Source organism: Mus caroli, unplaced genomic scaffold (genome assembly GCF_978045245.1).
Source record: "Mus caroli unplaced genomic scaffold, Mus_caroli_1 scaffold_6, whole genome shotgun sequence".
Classification (NCBI taxonomy): Eukaryota; Metazoa; Chordata; class Mammalia; order Rodentia; family Muridae; genus Mus; species Mus caroli.
Genome location: NW_028227261.1, coordinates 107462607 through 107484687, shown reverse-complemented (window position 1 = coordinate 107484687; position 22081 = coordinate 107462607). Strand labels below are relative to the sequence as shown.

The 22081-nt window shown below is 49.0% G+C and overlaps 1 protein-coding gene across 1 annotated transcript in view; it reads left to right on the top strand.

Annotated features, from left to right (window-relative positions):
* Window positions 1–22081, top strand: part of Col15a1 (collagen type XV alpha 1 chain) — a 104722-nt gene that overhangs the window by 18539 nt on the left and 64102 nt on the right. The window contains exons 3-4 of the mRNA XM_021160109.3: window positions 18584–19131; window positions 20725–20799. Of these exons, the coding sequence (XP_021015768.1) occupies window positions 18584–19131; window positions 20725–20799 (623 nt within the window). The remainder of the gene's footprint in view (window positions 1–18583; window positions 19132–20724; window positions 20800–22081) is intronic.

The following is a 22081-nucleotide window of genomic DNA, read 5'->3' as shown; positions in this document are numbered from 1 at the left end:
GAAGTTCCCAAGAACACTTGAGCACAGGTGAGTTGTCTGTCTGTCCCCTAGCATGGCATGGCTAGCAGCAAGCTCTGCAGGCATTAGATGAACTTCAGATCCCAGCTCTGTCACTTATTAGTGCTGTGACCAGGACACCTTGCTCAAGTGTGGGCTTCACATCTGGACAGAGGAGCAGGAGATATCCTGATGCCCAGACTACATGAGATAGTCAGTGGGGATGCTGAGTCTGAGGAGAGCATCTGCCCAGCATGGGTGCTCCTGAGACCTTGGTCCTCACTCTTCTGGGTAGCAGTAGGCCTGGAAGCTTCATGAAATACCAAGGCCTGGGGCATCACCCCAACTCCCCTTGGGACTGAGGCCAGGCACCTGTGTTCTGAAGCTCACAGTGCATTGGCTCCCAGACACGTGAGGAGCTCAATGTGGATGCCTGTGCTATGGGAGCAGGATCACGTCTGACCTGTTCTCTCTGAATGTCCAGGACCAGCAGTGGTAGGCCCTTTCTAATCATGACATTCACCTTACACTGCAATCCTGAGGGCGAGGTATTGCGTCATCTCAGTGTCTGGATAGAGACTTAAGCTCAGAGAAGTTGAAGAATGAATGCAAGGTCCTCAGCTAGGAGGTGAGTGGTCAGGATCTTGCTGGCAGATCACTCTGGCATCCACTTCCCATCTCTTACTCTCTGTAGCCCACTGTGGGACGCTGGTCATCCTCTGGTTCCTGCAATGTGCCTGTCTCTTCATTCCATTTCCTGGAGCCTCTAGCACCTTGCAGATTCCCTCACAGCTTCTTAGAGGCCACAAGTCCTTCCTCCGGCAAACATTTGGAGACTGTCAAGTTGTCCTTTCATCTGAGTTAAACAAGAGTCAGTCTGTTTCAAAATATGACTCTGGGGTCACCATCTGTCCTGGCTGTTCCCTTAAACTCAAATCCCAATGCAGAGACAGGCTCTACTCCAGCAGCTCTGTGAGGGATTGGGCCAGAGAATTTCTACAAAGACATAGTGTCTTTGATAACAACTCTGGAGCACATTTCTTTTAAAAATGTGCATTGCTTATTGTCCCCTCACCAACAGGGCTCAAATCATTATGGAGGGCCCCAAGCCCCTGGACAGGTTCAGTGCACTTGCCTCTCCAGCATGCATCTTATTGCTGTCTACCATGTACCTTGCATGGCATTTTGCCTTCTCTCCTTTCTCTGGAGCCACAGGTGGGCGTGGCCTGGGTCATTTGGAATCATGCCATCAGCCCGGGCCTTGTTTTACTCATCTTAGGGACTTGGTGTCTTCCAAGATCCTTCCTAAATTTCAAGGTGACCCTGCCTTTCTTTTTCGTTTTTGCTTTAGAGAGTGTAAGTGCCATCTCACCCTGCCTGCTACAGCTGGGAGCTCATTCTGCTATAGCAGCTTGTCTGCCCTGGCTGGATCCACACCAGCGCATCTGTGGGGACGCCCCAGAGCCGTTCCCAGGGCAGCTTGATTTGCCCAGGGCGTACATGCCAAGTGCTGAGAGAATGCAGGCAAGTCTGCCACTGCCAAACTCCCACGTGCACTCTGCATTCCAAGTCCCCCAGTCCCGCCCTCTCCTCAGCAAGGGAATGGATGTGGGGGCTGACTGTCAGGGCAACCGCTGGAGGAGAAGGAAAGATTCCTCCTAAAATGGTCAGGGGAGCTTTTCCCAGAAGTCCTTTGAGGTGCCTGTCATGTAAAGTTAAGTCTCCCAGATCTGATTCTTGAGTGCCTCTGCTCTAAGGAGAGAAGACGAATGGGCTCCATTTCCTTTGCCCTCAGCCTCCTTACCTGAGGTAGGGAAACCATCAGGTTCAATGTGCTCATGTGTTTAGTCTGAAATTGACCTGCGGGTGGCCTGATAGTTCTGGCCCCGTAGCTCCTGGCAGTTCTTTGCCAATCTCTTTTGCACCCTCCCCGAATCACTCAAATCTTAGCTTTCCTCACATGGCCTTCCTTCCGGATGCTTTTCAATGATTCCCCTCTTTCAGGCCACTTCTTAGAACTTTCAGGAGGTCCTGCAGGCCCCCTTCTGTCCTTGACTCATAGTCTCTAGACTCAGGACTTCTAGGTCAGCTCTATGTGTATTGGCAACGAGGCTGAGAATCAGGTGGAGACCAACTCTCTTATTTTCTCCTTGCCGTCAATGCTTGCCTAGGCCAAGTCCTGGCAGGGTTGCATGAGGGATGCTAGTTGTGGGCAGACACGGGCAGGATCAGGATAAAGTGAATGGTGAGAGCGCAGCTCTTGGCTCCTCCTCAGGGCTCCCATCTTTCTTGTGGCTCTGTTCCAAAGGGTCTGAGGCCTGTGGATGGCCACTCAGAAGGCGTTTGCTGACTACTTAGCAGCAACTATGCTATACCCAGAGGTTCAAGGGACCTAGGACATGTTTCACTTACAGATGGTTACACTCAAGAAAGCTCCAAAATCACAAAACTTTCTCAGACTCACCCCCATCTCTCCACGATGCACCCACCCAATGCCTGTCTCTTTCATGAGCTTGGGCTTTATCCATGCAAGAGGACCAGGGATCTCAGAGTTCTGCTCCTGGCGCCTGGAGGGCTGGACAGTCTCATCTGATCTTGCCCAGTTGTCCAGCACCATGATGGGCCATGAGCACCCTCCCCAACCGAGGCACAGAGAAGGGGAAGCATCTGTTATTCACAAGTCCCACCCAGAACATTGTTCCAAGGAGAGGGAAGGTGGAGGCGGCTGGAATTTCATCTGAAGTCTGAGAAGCCAGTGTGTCTCAGGGGCACTCCCAGCCCAGCTGGATGAGAGCCCTGGGCAGCCATCTTGCAGAAAGCTACATTTCCTAAACCTTCCTGTTTAAGGGTCAAGTGAGAGTGTGGGACTGCAGGCCTTTACTGTGTTATGTCTGGACAGCGGGGTCAGATGAGGGTGGGGGTTAAAAAGTACATGTTAACTAAATGTTGGTATTGGTGAACAAAGATTGGTTTTTATAGGAGTTCTTTTTTTTAAAATTTTTTGTTGATTGATTTATTGATTGAGGTTTTTAATGGATATTTTGTTTTTAGAATGTAATACATGTACTCATGAAATGTGATCATATCTACTCCCAATTTCCTCCCTTTCTCTTCCTCATGCCCACTAATATACCTCCTCTCATTTTTATAACTTTTTAAAATAACACACCAGGTTCAATTAGTACTTCTCCTACAGGCATGGGTGCAAAACCATCCACTATATTTTTGGAAACCTACCAGTGACATCTCTAAAATCTCACCAAATACCTTCTGCTAATGGCTCCTCAATTTGAGTTTGGGCCTAGAGATCACATTCCTCATACACCAGAATTTTGGCTGGTTTGATCTATATAGGTCTTGTATAGGTAACTACCAATAATATGAGGTTGATTTCCTTAGCCATGGCCAAAAAAAAGCAATATTTCACAACTCTCGTCTACATCCTCCAACTCCCATATTCTTCTGCCTCTTCTAAAATGATCCTAGAGCCTATAATAGTTCTTTATGATCAATGATTAATAAATATACAGTGCTAAGGTTGGCATACAGTTATTCTTGTCCAGAATTCACTAAGCTGGTTCACTTATGCATTATTTGTTTATTCATTCATTCATTCATTCATTCATCCACCAACTGTTTGACCTTTGCCAAGTCTCAGGCAAGACTCTGTGTCCAGAAGCTGTAGGGGGAGTCTGGAGGCTTTAGAGAAAAGACAGGAGATTTCAGCTGTCCCCTGCAGCACCTGCAGGTCAATGGGAGACAAGGACAAGTGAAAAGATGGTGACAGAGTAGTGAAAAACTGGGGCTTCTGGGAGACCAGGCAGGGGGAGAGAGCTGCTCCTGAGATATGGCGTGATACATCTGTGGATGAGCAGAAGGGGTTCCAATAGGGAGCTACAGGCCTACTTCCTGTTGAAGCTGGATGTCTGTCCATGTCTAACTACATGTGGGACAAGACAGATTGGGATGAAGCTGTGGAACCAGGTGCTTCCGTCACCTTGGGAGGAATGGGTCTGTTCTGCTCTAGACTGCACAGTCCTTCCATAGAGCAACACCAGCTCCTCGTGGCTGGTCACATAACCCTTGCCCAACAGCGCCTGGACCTGCCAAGCTCCTTCTCTATTCACCTACTTCCAGGGACATCCCTACATAAGCTTCTCGCCAGTCACCCTCCTTCTCATCCGTGGGGAGCATGTGGCATCCTCCCCCTGGCCCTGGAACAAACTGCTTCCTATCCGTAAAATCTGGTGATTCACACAGTCGACCTGGCTGGGAAGCCACTCAGCTGCTATGTTCCTAAGTTACAGGGAAGTTCAGCTTTCCCAGAAAGTTCTGGGGCACTCCCTGTATAGCTCTCTCTTAGGAGAAGCCGCTGGATTCTTACCCCTGTACTCTGACTCTGGGTTTCTGGCCATGCATAAGACTCCTGCACTGCTTGCTGTCCAAGACTAGATGTAGGCCACCATGCTAGCCTCAGCCACAGAGCAAGCTTCAAATTTGAGTGTGAGCCATAGACCCTTCCAGGATTGGTAAATGCATGGCATTCAGGGCTCCACCCCCAAATCTGTGGTGTTTTGTGTAGATCCTGAGATCCAGTAAGTTCCCGGATGCTACCAGTCCAGGTGTCACACTTGGAGAGTCTCGGGTGTCCTAGGAAAGCAGATGGGCTATGGGGTCTGAATCCAGGCCATAAAGGTCCAGACTCTTCCTTGGGTGGCTGGATCCTTCTGCGCCTCCATCTCTGTGTCTGAAGAGCAGGGTACACTGTAATAGCTCTTCGCTGGGTTCTTGTGAGCGTTGCCTGTGGAATGGTGCTGGTGTGCATCAGGACATCTATGAGGTACCCAGAGAGCTGTTAGAACAAACACCACAAAGTAAGCGAAAACATCTATCATTTATCATCGTGCAGTTGTGGAGGCCAGGAATCTGAAATGGAGAAGTCCAGAGCCCTTCTCCTCTGAGCTGTTTTCTCCCTGGAGTCCCCAAGCTGAGCCCTCCAGAGGAGCCTGTGGAGTGGGATGGTGACTCATTACAGCTGATGTCATCTTCAGGAGTCAAGGCCCTGCTCACACTCAAAGAGCCTTTGTTCCCCAAGTGGAAAGCAAAGTCCTCGCACTCAGAGAGTTGACTGCAAACTCTTCCCTGGTAACCTTGGCATCTCTGGTCCACTTGCCACTTGTCCCACAGCCTCTGGGGGTGACATCACACTCAGGTTCCGAATCAGGTGTGGGAAGGCAGGTGAAGAGAGGGATCAAAGACTCACACTGCAGAGCCCTCGGCTCACTCGCTGAGGCACAGATATGCATCTTGTGGGGAGGCTGGTCTCTCTCTCTGTCTCTGTCTCTCTCTCTGTCTCTCTCTCTGTCTCTGTGTGTGTGTGTGTGTGTGTGTGTGTGTGTGTGTGTGTGTGTACACATGTACATGCTAAATGAACTGAGTTCCAGAAGAGGAATGAGGCCGTGTTCTGCAAGCTTGCTTTCTGCAGATTATTTCTTTCTGGCTCTATTTAGCCAATCGCATTCTTTCCTTCCTGTCTCAGAGATGTAAGATGCTTGTGAGGCTAATCTGGGACATGATATGTTGAGTTGGGGGGCAGAGGTCAACAAGAAATCAACTTATCTAGGCCTCTGACTATAACCCAAGTGATCCATGCATGCCAGGCCCCGTGTTTAGCCCGATGTTCACTGAGTGACGGATCTCGTATTCTCAGCCAGGGTCCATCATGTCCACACAGTACACACTGGAAGGCCTCAGCTCAGAGAGGCCAAGTGGCTAGCCCATAGCCACCCGAGTGGTTAGTGGCAGACTCAGGACCCAGTGTATATCTACCTGATGTTGAAACTGGCTCTTGCCTGTGGCTGTTACCTGCGACAGGGCATCACACCCACCCAGGCCAAAGCCTAGAGAATTCTACTTCCTTGAGACCAATCAGGAGGGGAACAACCATCAGCCCTTGTCATCCTGCCATTTATATCCTGGTTGCCAGATGTGAAGCGGGACTGACAGTTCCTTCCACTTGGTAGAGAATCAAGCATGAGGAGGAGCTGGTCTGGCAAACTGTTGAGTTCTGGGCACAGCACAAGCCCATAGCAAAAGGCCATGGATAGTATTGATTCTTGTCACTCAGTTCATTCCCAGATCACTTATGTTAAGGCTTTGCTGGGGACTGAGAGGTAAGCTAGAGTGGTCCACGTGGAAGCCCACGAAAATATGCAGCAAGTGCATAGGAAGAGGGTGGCTCCACGGAAGGACAGTGAGGTGCTGGAGCATAGAAGGTGCTTCCATGGGAAACGCCATGAGAACAGTGGAGGCAGCGGGATGCGGCGGGCGGGCAGAGCCCTCTTCCTGTCTCATTGCTGTTCCCTTGCTCTCTAGGAATCTCTCGTGAGAAGTGAGAGAGTATGGGAGGAACAGGTGAGGGGATGCCTGAGAGGCTGAAGAGGTTACCACTGGGCAGGTCTACTTGCCAGTTTAAGACCAGAGAAATAAACTGTAGCCCTAAACCCCAGATCCTAGACCGTAACTAACCATCCTTTCTAGAATAGAAAGGGGGAGGGAAGACGGAGGGTCTAGAGCAGAGGAGAGAGGGAAGGAGAGAAAAGGAGAGAGAGAGAGAGAGAGAGAGAGAGAGAGAGACTTGCTTGAGGGAGTGCTCACACAGTAACTTCATTGAGAAGGAAAATTCTTTCGCTATATATGAAAACCGGAAAAAGGAAGAGGCGTTCTCAGTTTACTTGGAGAAAAATGCTCTTCTGTAATTCAGAAAAATGGGGTCTTTGATCACCACCCGGCCAGGTCTCCTTTCTAAGTGGGTCCAGGACTTTTCCCTGGCAGGAAAACATTCTTCTAAGAAAAGCTTTGGGAGGTGGGTTTGTCTAAGAACCTCTTGCACTGTGCTGTGTTCATGTCCCTCACGTAGGGAGTCAGGTAGTCCCAGGGTCTCTTGAGACCGGAGGGTCCTTGCAGTTTCCTTCTAGGGCGGGGCTGGTTTTCCATACAGGCAGAGTGTGATGACATTATCGAGGGCGCTGCTGCTTCCCAGTTCTAGCGAGGCCAGGAAGTCTGTGGGAGAACTGTTCTCCTGGCCCTCGCAGGAGTCATTTCTTCCAGGCCTGAAGGAATCGCTGCCTGGGGTGGTTAGAAAAACTGGGAGGCAGACGAGGAGGATGAGGGATTGGAGGCACTCCGACCTGGCAGGGGCCTTGGGAAAACATTTAGGCCAGACTCTAGTTCGCAGATATTGAGCCAGGGACTTTGGAAGAGGCAAAGAGACTTCTGAAGCCATGTGTGGAGTTGGTGATTGGAGGCTGTCTTAAAGACTAGTGCCGTTTCTAGGACCCTTGTGACATCTGAGAGACCACCGTATGGAAGTTGACATTTTTGTCTACCCAGGGGCCAGAGCTCTGCCAGCTGGCAGGGTGGGGCAGCCACAGGGAGGATAGGCTTAGCTCAGCCTGAGCAAAACCCTTGAAGACTTAGAATTTTCTTAGGGCTGTTGACTAGGAGCGAGCTCTCCAGCAGTGGAGGTGAGCAAGAAGAAAGCAGGTGGCCTTTGATGGGTGTGGACTGGGGGAGATTGTCCACAGAAAGAGAGATTTCTTTTTCAGAAGTCTGCAGCTGGTTAAACTCCTCATGTCTTTTCTTTCCAGACAGTGAAAGCCAGAGAAAAGACGGATGTGGGGTGTGCCTTAGTCCTTGGGGTCAGTTTTCTGCATGGATGTTCAAGGAAAAAATCTTAGATGGACCTGTTATCAGAGGCCTGTATGTGGTTTCAGCTATAGGGAGGCTGAGGCCAGCTTGGGCAATTTAGTGAAACCATGTCTTGAGATAAAAAGTAAAAAAGGCTAAGGGTAGACCCAGCAATGCAGGTTTTGCCTAGCATCTGTGAAGAATGGAGAGTCAAAACTTAGAACTGAGAACAAAATATATTAATAATCCTAAGAAGGGTGGGCATTGCTGTTCCCAGAAAGATAACTGGGAAGTGACAAGGATGATATAGGGGTCCTCCTTCAGCCCTAGAGTGGTAGTTGAGGCAAACACAGGGAATTCTGGACTGGAGGAGACATGATAGGGTTCTAAGGACAGTCACTCCCACCTTACCCTGAACGGCCCCTAGATTGCTTGCTGGCTGTACCCCAGGCTACAACCACCATGGAGAGTCCTTGACCATAGAGACTACACACACCATAGATGAAGATCAGCTAAGTGTTCTGTCAGCTTTCTAGGCATGAGTGGGAAGCTCCGCCAAACAGAGAAGAATATCTTTGCCTCCCCAGGCAATCCACGTTGGAAAATAGGATGAGAGCTATTCCTCTGGGTTCTAGGCTCAGCGTGGTCACAGAGTACTGCATAACGTCATGCCTCTGCTTCCGGGGCCGCTTTCAGATCTCTGTGATTGGGATCTGGGTTCCTCATGGTTCCTCAAGCCAAGTGCACTCAGTATTCCTCGGACCCCCGGTCTGGAAGTTCTGAGAAGACGCGGGTCCCCGCGTGGCCGCTAGGGGCCGCTGCCGCGCCCAGTGGTGGAGCGTTCCTGGCTGTGCCGCAAGGCTCTTGGGACTTCTCCACATCCCAGCCTTGACCTGGTGCCAGAGGAAAGCAACCAAGTCTCTTGAGGCTTCAAATGCTGACAAGCAAGAGCCCTGGGCTCAGGTCCCAGATGGTCATCTGTGGGATAGAGCTTTGCAAAGCCAAATACAGTTCCCTAGGGACATCAGGCTCCAAAGCCCAGACAGGAGACCCCACAGATGGAAAGGCTGATCCAACCCAGTGCACAGAAAGGGAAACTGAGGCTGGAGGGCAAAAGGAGATACAGGTGTCCAGGGGTCTGTGGCAAAGAGGAGGGATCTTGTTTCTTGCCTCCTCCAAATGCTGAACCTATCAGTCCAGTTTGTTTCTTCACTGTTAGGATTCTTTCCTGGTTTCCATGGAAACTGGCATCCGGACCCTTGGGAAGAGAGTGGCACCCTGTGGGGACTGCTCAGATTTTCCTCTGCAGTGTTCTCTAAAGCCTTCTGATGATTTCTCCCTATGCCCTAGGGAGGGGCCACCCTGAAATCACTGAGGATTCTGCACCGAACTTTCCAAGGGCAAGAGGCCCAGGCTGTTTCTGTCTGTCTTCCTTTCCTCAGGCCACGTTGCAGACTACCAGCTCTGCCAAACCCTGTGAGTGTACAGGGAGGGATGCCTGTAGGATGAAAGTGGAATTCCTTGTATTGGGGTACAATTGACCGAGCCTGGAAATACTGGTGAGAAGATGCAAAAGATAGTATTAGGGTTCTGGAGAGATAGATAGCTCTGTGCTTAAGAGCACCCACTCTCTGGCAGAGCACCTGGGCTCACCTCCATGCAGCCACACAGTGCCGTGTAGCCATTTCTTGTTCCAGTTCCAGAGGATCAGACATTCTCTTCTGACCTCTGCAGAAATTGCTTGTTCATGGTGCAGGGACATAAATGCAGGCAAAACACTCATGCATATAAAAAACTTTAAAAAAATAATAGTGAACAGAAGAAAGAAGAGAAGGAGGGAAGGAAAGAGAGGAGGGTAAGAAGATGATAATTTCTGTGTTCCTCACACTCCACTGAAGATAGATCCAGAAACTCATATATGCTAGGCTCTACCCCTGACCCCAGATGTGCCCAGAATGGAATTTTGACTCTGTGTTGAAGGAACCAGGGAGCTATTGAAAGCGTTGGAGCTCGCAAATAGCATGAACAGATAACCGCTAACCGTTCCTAGACAATGCTTCTCTTTTCGGTTCAGCTCCCTCTGTATCTTCAGCACTATACGAAGCACAGCATGGGGACAGACTTTATTTGAACAATGCCCAACCCCCCACATCCCCCATGAAACTCCTATGCATTAAAGAAATAAAGGAGCAAGACTGAAGTTAAAGTCAAGCCCACGAGGTGTTTGAGGGCAGCAGCTATACACAGACAGCTCATCTTGTTTAATCCGGGGCAGATTGGGGTTCTGAGACAGGGAGGGGTAGTTCATGAGCAGCACAGCTGAGAACTTGAGTGAACTTGAGCCCCACCTCTTCTGCCTGGGGGTTCACTGCTTGCCCCGAGGCTGTGTGGCTTCTGAAGAGGCTCCCTGGGAGATGGAAGGAGCTTGCACATCTAGTTGATGGATGAGCACGCAGGTGGTTGTAGGGTGTGAGGCTGGAGGCTGGCCCTACTGATGCTCATTAGAACTTTAGACTCAGAGCCTGGATGTTGGTTTAGTCAGCAATCCCATCTTAGCCAAATCAGCGAGCCCCAGGCCAGGGGGAAACCCAGTCTCAGTGGTTCCTGAGGAGTGAAAGGTTGGCCCCTAGCTTCTGCATATGCATGCATTCATTCAAATGTACACACACACACACACACACACACAGACAAGGATGGGATCCATTCATGCCAGTTTGACCTCCAATTTAGGGACTACATGGAAAAATAACAAGGTAATTATAATAATGAGAGAAGTGTATGCTGAATGTTCTAGACACAGTTTTGTTCAAATTGCCCTATGATAAATGTTAAAATCTGTGGAGAAGTGTGAGCCACTTCAATGACCCCAGGCCAGAGAGTCCCATTAACAGCCCCCACCAGCAGAGTTTCCAGACTTCCAGGGTTTGTCGCTCTGAGATGGAGAGATTTCTTCCCACCAGCTGTGACCTCCTTCTCTCCCTTGCCCCCAGCACAAAGCCATCCCAGGACAAGTCATGGACCAAATTGCTGAGCCTGTTTCTCTTGGCTCCCAGGCTCCTCCTTCCCGCCCCTCGTGGCTGCCTGAGCAGGTGGCCTTTCCGCTGGAAGCCAGGGATAAATGAGCCAGCAGGCACAGGCCCAGCCCTGAGTGTGGGTCACTCCAGGCCAGGGGTCATTCCCCGCCATACCGCACCCACCGTGGGACCATGCCTGTGGAGGAAGGCTGGACTGCTGAGAGCAAGGCTGAGGACTAGGGCTTGTAACAGACTCTGTGGCTCTCTTTCTGAGGCCGAGTCGATGGAAACAGAGCCTGTGGCCCAGCGTCTGCACACTTGTCCTCTCTTGCTGGTCTGGGATTTTCGGATGAGGGCGGGAGCAGAGAGGGTATCTGGAGAGAGTCTACAGACTACAGCTTTTGCTAAGTTTATGCCTTGCAAGCTGCACAGCTTGCTGATAACTTGGACACCATGTCGCCATCCCATAGGATCTCCGTAAGGGAAGTGGGCAGGAAGGCCCCATGTCAACCTGGTAATCTACTCAAAGGCTGCATGTTTGATAGAGGGTAGAGGCTGGAGGGGAACCCAGCTCTGACCAAAGTTAAAGGAGTCCTCCACTGCAGCCTGCTTCCTCTTCATCTCCCCTTTGCCAGCCGGCAGACTATGGGTCAGTGTCTAGAAAGGCTGGGTAGCCAGGGATCTTGAGGGATTTATGATTTGGGGTCTGGATAACCCCAGATTCTGCTGCTAGGCCTCATGACCATGTCTCTTCCTCCTTTCCATCAGTTCCCTGGCCCATAAAGCAAGGAGGTTGATTGATAGGATTATGGAAAAACACTTTAAACAGATCCCTGGAAATAGGAATTCATGAGATGGCCACATGCAAGCCTAGGTGAGCCGTTATCTGATCCCTGAACTCTACGCAGAAATAGAGCCCTGGATGTGAGCCAGCCCACTTACCCTAATGGACCCACAACTTCTGCAGACGCTGAAGGGTCCTACCAGAGAGCTTCCCATCCTCCCAGTAAAAGAGAGGGGAGGGGATGAGGGGACAAGACAAAGAAGGGGTCACATACTTGGGGCTTGGTGTTTTATCTAGAGCTGTGACAAGGAGGGGGGAAACCTGAGTAGGCCTTTCTTCCTTCTTCCCCATTTCTTTCTTACAAAGATAGCTTCACCCTAATGAAAAAGTATGTTGTTAAATTTCCTTCCTTTCTCTCTCTTTAAGATAGGGTCTCTTTATGTAATCCTGACTATCCTGAAACCCATTATGTAGACCAGACTGGCCTCAAGACTCAAGACTCAAGATAGAAATCTACCTGCCTCTGTCTCCTGAATGCTGAGATTAAAGATATATGCCCTATGTCTGGCACAAGTTCTTTCTAAATTTCTAAAAACAGATTCAAGGATTTAAGAATACATAAATATCTTTATTTTTCACACCAGGTGACTGGTGTAATGTAAAGGTACCCAGTGAAGAGGGGCGTCATCTATCCTCCGTTCTCTACTTCCTATCTGGACATGATTTCTAGCCCCAGTTTCTTGGAAATCCTTCTGGAGAGATCCTAATATATTCTACTATATGCATTGATTATGCATGTTGGAACTTGACGGATATACTTGAATTAAGAGCTTTGAAGCCTCTAGACAGCACCATCTCTTGGGCTACCTTACACATGTAGCTCACTGTGGCTAAGAACAGTATGTAGAGCATGACTATGGCCTTCAACGCCCTTTGCATGCTTATGTATTTGCTACAGGCTACTTCCTGCTGGTAATTATTCTTTTCTTTTTATTGACTGTATCCTGGCTACTGCTCAGATCATTACCTAAGGACTCACAGCATTCAGGAGGCTACATCTAATTCCCTTGAGTGAATATATTTTATCATTCACACTGGGTCAAAGAATACATATGCATTGGTACTTTTGGAAGGTGTCAGATTGCATCCCATGGATATGACACAATTTAGGATTTCACTAGCAGAGCAGGAGATGGGCCCATGCTGCCTCAGCCTCTTGCCAGCATTTTCGATTAGCCAACATTCTGATTGCTGCCAATCTGATAAGGAAAATGGGTTGGCCTTGCAGCTCTGCTCTTCTTTCATTGTGAGGTCAAACGTTTTTCATATACTTACATCTGAGCCGCCTTCGTTTTTTCCTGCTGTCTATAGAACTTCCTAGTCTTCACCCATCACTCTACTGACTTGTGGCATTACCCATCTGCTTTGCGTGTTAAAGGAGTGGCGTTGTGACGTCTGGTTTCTGCTTTTTCTGTTGGTTCTTGGTTTTTAAGCTGACATTGTGGGGTTTAATATTATTATGATTTTTAAAAAATGTTTTGGTCCTCAGATCTTTATTTCTTTGTAGGCAAATTTAACCAGATTTATGTCTTTAAATTATGAAATCACTATTGTGAGCCTTTGCTTTGTCTAGTTACATTTAACCAGATTTATTGTTCTTTTAACCTATGCCTTGTGGGGCTTGAGCCTCAAACTAAAATTACTTCAAATGGATGTCTTGTCTTGCTGTTTTAAAGCAGGCTATAAACTGGAGAAGATAGTATTCAGTTGAGAATTAAGTCTGGGTTCATGACTGTTGGACACTTTCCCTCTATTAACCTTGGCTTTGTGTTCTGTAAAATGCGGAGGTCGGAAGTTTCCATCCTCCCTTCCATCCATCCAGCCATCCAGCCTTCTGTTGACTCCTTACTTTGTCCATTTTTATACTCATCCTCACTGGCCTGGGTCCTGGGAACCATGAACGGTGAAATCCTTGTACACAATATTCACTGGGAGTAGAAACAAGCAGTAAATGGTGACATGAGGAAGGGGCTGTGATAGAAGACCCCAGTGTGGATGCAGGAGGCTTACAGTGCAGCTCCACCAAGAAGAGCTTATGGGCAGTGAAGGGAAAATGGCTGCAGGGGAGGGGTCCTGGACTGAGTCTTGAGGAGGAAGAGGAACAGGGGGAGAAGGAGGAGTTATTCTGAAAGGTGATTGGGTGGATGGGGTGAGTGTCATAGGGAAAGCATTGGGGTAGATGTAGGTCTGTAACAACAGAGGAGCACTCTAGGGGCCGTTGTAGATTATCTTAGGAGGTCAGGGGAGAATGACTGGGCACAGACAGAAAAGGTCTCTCAAGTCCCTGGGTGGCTGCCTGACCCTGGAGACCACAGATGGCCATGGAAGATTTCTAAGCAAGGACTCTATGTGACCCGATTTTCTCTTTAGGTAAAGAGGGTGGTCATCTTCATAAAAGTTGTGAAGTGTCTCCAGTGAAGTGTGTCCTAAAGAATCCTTGTGGTCACCATGACACACATTATTAATCCTGTCACTGGGGAGCAGAGGCAGGCAGATCTCTGAAAACTTTGGGGGTAGCCTGGTCTAGAGTAAAACACTGGGCCAGCCAGGACTACCTAGTGAGACCCTCTTTACAATAACAATAATAATAGCAACAATACAGTGAATACTTCCTGGGAGCCAATGTTAAAAATTAAACATAGTGAAGCTAGAGAGACGCTCAGAGGTTGAGAAGGCCATATAGTGCTCTTCCAGAAGACCGGAATTAGATTCTCAGCTCCCGCCTCAGGCAGCTCACACGACCTGTAACTCCAGCTCCAGGGTGCTGTGACACCTCTGGCCTCTGAAGGTAACCTGCCCTCATGCACCCACATCCACACACATAATTAGAATAATAATAATCAAAATAAACATTTCAAAAACTTAAACATACCGCTGTAATTAAAATGGACCTCTTGCAAGTGAGTCTCTCTACCTCCCCTCAGCCTGGGTATCCGAGGCCACCCGTGAGTGTGGTCAGTGGAAGAGAATCTCCAAAGGGCACTTGAGCAGCAGCAAATAAAACTGTAAGTGAACAGACCCTTGTCACCCACAAATCCCTGTCATCTGTGCAGTGGGATGGCCTGTACCCATAAGCAGAGGAGGCGAGGATGAAGGAATTTGTAGCAAATTGGTCTGGAAAGTCACGTAAGCCTCCCTCTCCATCACCAGAAAATCGACCTTGCCCATTGCAGCTCATGCACCTGTGGTAGGAGGGGGCCCAGCTTCAACAAGGATTAATCCGAAAATGATGATGTTGGGAGGAGAGGGGAGAAAGAAGCGAGGGATGGACCAAGGCGGCCTGCCAGTGTTTGTGTGAGGGTTGGAGTCATCTGTGGTGGCCCTGCACTCTGTTACAGACAAGGCTTGCATAGTAAATGCAAACAGAGGCACGGGAGGGAATGGTGACATGGAGTCCCCGAGGGGCCTGGGCTGAGGAAATGGACTGGAGAGGGTCAGCAAAGCTGGCGGTGGCTCTTAAGAGGAGTGCAGGGCACGTGCTGTTTCTGCCTGCTATCCTTTAGTTTCTAATTTTTCACACTGGGACTGGAATGGAGAGCAGATCTTGAGGGCCTTGTGCCTGTTGGACAAGTGTGGATCCAGGGAGTTTTAATCCATTCTCCTTTCTTCTCTCTCTCTCTCTCTCTCTCTCTCTCTCTCTCTCTCTCTCTCTCTCCTCTCCTCTCCTCTCCTCTCCTCTCCTTTGGTTTTTGAGACAGGGTTTCTCTGTGTAGCCCTGGCTATCCTGGAACTTTCTCTGTAGACCAGGCTGGCCTCAAACTCAGAGATACATCTGCCTCTGCCTTCTGAGTTCTGGCACTAAAGGTGTGGGCCACCAGGCATAGCCACCCAATCCTTTCTTCGGTTTAGTTTTGAAACCTGGTCTTATTACCCAGGATGGGTTTGAACTCACAACATATCCACAGCAGACATCAAACTTACCATCTTCCACCTCAGTCTCCTGTGTAACTGGAATCATAGGCCTGCATCACCAGACTCAGCTAAAAAATTTTGAAATGAAATAACATTTAACCCTCAAACTTCCAAATTATCATTTGAAATCATAACCAGTATGAGAATCGTTAATTAGCTATGTTACACTGTTTTTTTTCCCCAAATTGAGTCTTTGATATCCAGTTTGCATTTAGCACAGCATATTTCAAAGGGAAGACCTGCGATCCAAGTGTTCAATGGCTACTTTTAGCTAGTGGTTCCCATGCCAGAACAGGAGGAGTTAACAACACAGCTTAGGCGGAGTTTGTATCCTTTCCAAACCTGAAAGTCCATGACAGTGATGGGAAGGGCAGAGGTGAAGGGTCACCACCACTTACTGCTCATGAGCCCTGTGCCAGCATCCCACACTGTGTCGTTTCATCACCTCAGTTATCCTGCGTGATGACTAGTGCTTTTCTTTGTATAAGTTTACTTGTGTATATGAACACATGGACATATGTGCGGTAGGTGTGTGTGAGTGTGTGTGTGTGTGACAGAGACAGAGACAGAGGGGGAAAGAGAGAGAGAGAGAGAGAGAGAGAGAGAGAGAGAGAGAGAGAGAGAGAGAGAGAGAGAGAGACAGAGAACGTGAGCACTCAGAGGCCAGAAGTCAAGTTTGAGTGACTTCCTTCTCTCACTGAATCTGGAGCTCACAGATTCAGTCTGTCTGGACCAGCTGGCCAGCTGGCTAGCTGGCGGCAGGCTCCAAGCATTCTCTTGCCTCTGCTTTCCTTGCACTGGGATACAGGGAGCGCCATTACAGCCATGTTTTTATGTGGAGGCTGAGATCCAAGTTCAAGTCCTCAGATTTTCATGGTAAACACTACTGACTGAGCCACCTCCTCAGCTCACGTGTGTCCCCCACTGTGATTAAATATACATAGCACTTGTCATTCTGACCTTTGGATGAGTCTCCATATTACTCTTTATATTCTTCTATATAACCAAAACACATTATGGCTTAACCACACACACACACACACATGTAGACATATACACACAGATACAAATACATACAGACACACACAGAGGCACACACATACTGTCAGGCACACATGTGCTAGCTGCTGACTATGTGACTGTGACCCTTACCTCGGGGTCCTGTTGGTGTTCGGGATCTGCCTTCAGCTGAGTTTCATCCAGAACTCTTGTGGCAACCCCCCTTCTAATCAAACTCAGATATCAAGTCAACTGGAAGTCAGGCTAGCTTTGGTTCGCAGATCTCCCCATCACTGACTGTGTCTCCTCAGGCTAGGATTTCATGCCCTAAGCCTCAGTTCTTCATCCATAAAATGGGTTAGGAGCAGTTGATTTCCAGGGCTGATGCAAGGACAAAGGAATACAAAAGATGAAAAAACAGCAGTGACCACTCTGCACAAGGTGTTCAAGGATCCAGTCCAGGGAAGTCTTGACTATTGTGTAGCTGTAACAGAAAGGATTGTTGTGTCTACTGTCTTTGACTGGAGGCTACATGGATGGTATTCTACTTTACTCTCCTGTTGTGACAAAAAGCAACTTGAGGGGGTCAGGGTTTATTTCACCTTACTCTTCCAAAACACTATTTAGCACTGACGGAAGTTGGAACAGAAACTCAAGGCAGGAGCTTGAAGCAGAAACCACAGAGGAACACTGCTAAACACTCCCTAACCTCCGCTCAGCTAGCTTTCTTAGTCTAGGACCCCCTGCCTTGAGTTGACAAACCCCACAGTGAATTGCTGCCCTCTATACAAATTGGCCATCAAGAAACTGTTCCCCCAGAGTGCAGTTATAGAGAATGCTTCAACTGAGACTCCCACAGATAATTCTGGGCTGTGTCAAGTTGACAGTTGACGCTAACTAGGGAAGACAGTCTTGATCATTCATATGGGTCTTCCTTTGGCTTCCTCATGGGATAGAGAGAGAATCCTAGCCATGGACTAGGGGCCTCTGACTGTTGGCTATAGTCCAGGTGGCCACTAGGATATCCGCCCTTCTATCTGTCTGCCACTGCTCCATTCTGAGGCTCATTGCTCTAGGATCTGACTCTGGCCCTGAAGCCATGTCCACTGGCTCAGTGGCATGGGTATGTCCACTGTACCTGAGTCCTGCATTCCTCTCTCGCTCAGTTCTGTCACTTCCGAGGCAGCTCAGGGATGTGTGTTGGTCCCTGGAGCAGCTTGTAGCTTTTGTTCATGGACAATGGTGGTCTGTCAACCTCACCAAGCTTGCTCGTGAAGAGCACAGACTCGAGTCAGGGGAGATCTCGTTTTGAATTTTGCATGTTGAATCTTGCTTGCAAATTTGCTAGCTTCTGGCAGGCTTGGTTTTCTCAGGAGTAAACGGAAATAACAGTACCCAACCTTGTGGAGCTCAAGTGAGGATGAAGTAGGTTTAATTACGTGAGCAGTGCCTGGTACACACAGAGAGAGCTGGGATGCAGATGCTGCTGCTACTGCTGCTGCTGCTGTGCCTGATGATGGTGATGATGACGACGACGACGACGATGATGATGATGATGATGAGTGTTTACCACTATGAAGCAAAGCTCAATTGTGCTGGACTCCAGGGAACAGCCCCCCGCACTTTGTGCCTGCTTTACCCCTATGCTCTGAGCCACTTAAACAGAAGACCTCATTGTTTGTAAAACAAAGCAATCCAGCCCGATTCCACTTGGTTAAATAATCTCCATTAACTTGGAGATTTCTAGAAACATATTCTAGAAACGATTTGTGTTTTTCCAAACTGTAGATCACCGCGCATTAGTGGGCAGTACAATCAATTAATGAGCCTTCCCGGCATGGTTTTAATTTTTAGAAGAGAAAAACAACAATTAAAGGGGAGGAGAAAGCAGTGGAAGGCCCGGGTGAGCTTTCACAGTCACCACGCAGCGCTTTCTAAAATGGTGTTTCCGAGTTACAGTCATGTGTTTTTGTGCCCAGTGTACACCACACTACAGCACTGGGGCTTGTTTCAAAAGTTTGAGAAACTGCCATTCAGAAAGTCTCCTTTGAGTGGATTCCCATGGCGCCCACCTCCTTGTTCCAGCATAGTGGACTCACGGCCTCTCTCCCTCTCTCCCTCCCTGCAGGGTCAGCCTCTCGGGTTCACCTGGACCTCACAGTGCTCATTGGTGTCCCATTACCCTCATCTGTGTCCTTTACCACCGGCTATGGCGGTTTCCCGGCTTACAGCTTTGGGCCTGGTGCCAACGTCGGCCGCCCAGCCAGGACCCTCATCCCACCGACCTTCTTCAGGGATTTCGCCATTGGTGTGGCGGTGAAGCCCAATAGCGCCCAAGGGGGCGTGCTCTTCGCTATTACCGATGCTTTCCAGAAAGTCATCTACCTGGGCCTGCGGCTTTCCAGTGTGGAGGATGGGCGCCAGCGGGTTATCCTCTACTACACGGAACCAGGCTCCCACGTGTCCCGTGAAGCTGCGGTTTTCTCCGTGCCCGTGATGACCAACAGGTGGAATCGTTTTGCCGTGACCGTCCAGGGTGAAGAAGTGGCCCTTTTCATGGACTGTGAGGAACAGAACCAAGTCCGTTTCCAGCGATCGTCCTGGCCTTTGACTTTCGAGCCCAGTGCCGGGATCTTTGTGGGCAATGCTGGAGCCATGGGGCTGGAGAGATTTACGGTGAGTTTCAGTCCACTCCCCACAGACCAGGGAAGTTTGGACACGAACTCCCACACACTAAGGAGGAGCAATGATCATTATTATTTTACTCTCATGCTCTCAAAAGGCATGAACACCATGTGGGAAGGACTCTAGGCCTGGAAGCCAGTGATCCCAGTACTCTGCAATAAACTGGGGCTGCAGTGTTAGGCAGTAGTGTATGCCCCAGTCTGTTGTGCTGGCTGAATGTGACACAAAAGCCCCTATCCGGAGGCTGCACTTTTTGGCCCATCCTGTAATCTCAGCACTCAGGAGACTGAAGCAGGAGGATCACGAATTCGAGGCTGGCCTGGGTTGCATAGTAAATTATAGGCCTGTCTGGGAAAATAGTCAGAACTGCTTTATTCACTGAAAGCCATGACTGAAAGTCAAGCCTGCTAGTCTCACGTGATTTAATTTCCACATGTGAGTGGTAGTTGTGTTTGTTTCTGTAATGCTGGACAAATCTGAACAATCGCATTCAGGAATCACTTCTCTGTCCTCTTTTAAACAGTATGTCCTAAAACTAACAAACCAGAAGACTGACTTGACTACCAAGGTGCATTCTGGGGAAAATAACCATTATCAGAGGCCCTAGGGTGACTCAGACACAGTAGGGAACACAAGAGGCCTGGCTCAGACCTGCAATTTCAGTACTCACATTTCTGTGAGTCATGAGTTCTAAGCCAGCCTGAGCTGAGTGAGTGCCAGGTTAGCCTACAGACTGAGAGATCCCACCTCAAAATCTTAGCAATCCAGAATCAGGCAGATCTCCGTGAGTTCAAGGCCAACATGGTCCACCTAGTGAGTTTCAGGACAGCTAGAGCTACAAAATGAGAACATGTCTCCAAAAATAAAAAATTTTAAAAATTAAAATATAAAATTTAAAAAAGAAAGGAAGAAAGAAAGAAAGGAAGAAAGAAAGAAAGAAAGAAAGAAAGAAAGAAAGAAAGAAAGAAAGAAAGAAAGAAAGGAAGGAAGGAAGGAAGGAAGAAAGAAAGAAAGAAAGAGAAACTCAACCCCAACAACCAACCAACCAAAAGGAAATGAAGAAGTCACCACTAGAGGGCAGAAATTGAATCTATTTGCAGCTCAGTGGGGACGCTGAGGCTGTGTGTACATGCTACATGTGTGTGTGCTACACATGTGCGCATGCTGGCGTTGGTGTCTTTTGAAGAATGAGCTCCAGATCTGGGGAGTGGGGTTGGGAGGCCGCTGGCCACTCGCCACATCACAAGAAAGTCTAGCAAGGAAGTTTTGAGCTTTGGGGGCAAAGGAAGACATGTTTCGGGGCCTGCTGCTGACCCTCAGAGGCCCTGGAGATGCTAGGAAGCTGTTGTGGCTGTCCATATTCTGAACATATGCTAAGGGGGTCCATAGTCTTTGGGAGCAAACAAGGAGGGTCCCTTGCCTGGAGAGCTGGAGGGGAGGGTTGCAGCATTCCTGGCACCTCCATAGACAGCACAGTTCCAGGCTGGTTCTTTGCAATGTCCTCACTCGCCAGGACACTCCTGTCCTCTGTGGGCATTATCATGTACACCTGTAACCCGTGACTCTGGTTTCTCTCTTCCTCAGGGTTCCATACAACAGCTTACCATCTATTCAGACCCCAGGACCCCTGAGGAGCTGTGTGAAGCACAAGAGTCCTCGGTGAGCCTCTGCGGTTCCCCCGCCCCACCCCCATCTCACCCAGGGCTCTGTGCCTCCATCCCCCAGTCAGCCAGGGGAAGGCTGGATGCCCATGCAATTCTTCTCCCTCAGCGTCATGCCGCCGCCGCCTAAAGCCTCTCATCATGGCCAGCACTGCCCCAAGTCCTATTTTGGGCTTTTGGCTTTCTTTCACTTTTTAAAGCTTTTCAGCCGTCTCCTTGGAGTGGGGGCTGTGTGTCTTATAAGGTGTTCCTCGGGCTGTGGCAGTCAATGGCCTGGTTTCCAGCCTTCCTGCCAAGAAGGGTGTCAGGATTCTAAAATCAGAGCTAAAATGCTAAGATATTCTTGGTGTAAAGTCCTATAAAAATGAACCTAAATTTAGGTTCATTTTATGCTTGGCAAGTGAATCGATTCCTAAGCTGGGGGTGGGGTGGGGGCCAGGGAGGAAAGATGCCTCCTTCCTTCCCTCCCTCCAGGATTTACTGATAGTGACAGCCCCTTGTAGGCTGGGGATAAAGGGCTATACTTCAGGGGCCGTCCCCCCCTCCAACCTATGACAGGCACTTAGAGACACAACTCAGTGAGAGAGTCTTAGACCTAGCTCAGCAGGTCAGGGAGCAGAGGGGAAGGAGGAGGAGCTGGAAGCCAGGGAGGGAGAGACACTGTCTGAGGGTTCTTCCAGGCAGACAGGAGCATCATGCCAAAGCCAGATGCAGGCCGGGTGGCGAATCCTGTGACTGTTGCTCTTTAAGTGATGTCAGCTTCTGAACACATTAGAAGTTGGTTTCACTAATTTAGTGTTTCAAAAAAAAAATCTGCGCACCAGAGGTAGCATTTATGCTTGTTTGAATTTCTAGACTCCTGAGCCAGTGCCATTCAAGAGAGCTGGGAGATAGGATGAGGAAGTTGTCAAATATTTGTCTCTGCTCTGCATTCAAGTTGAAGTATAAATAACCCAGAGGTCCCAGAACAGAGGAACCTCTGCAGACATAGCGCTGGCTCCTGGGTAGACACAGGGGCTGGCTGTGAAGGTTAGGTGACAGCAGGAAGCCACCTTGGATGAGTGCTCCCTGAATGGGTTCCAGGGAGCACCTTGCACATACCAGGAGCAAAGGGAGCCTGCACATGGTCGGAAGGTGAAGTAACGAATTGTAGCAATAGCAGTGTGGCGGGAAATAGAAAAACCAACCACGCACTCTGCCTTTCCCACCCTGTCTCTGATCTCATGTTTGCATACATGTACACACACAGAGAGGCACAAACACCACACATACATGTATTC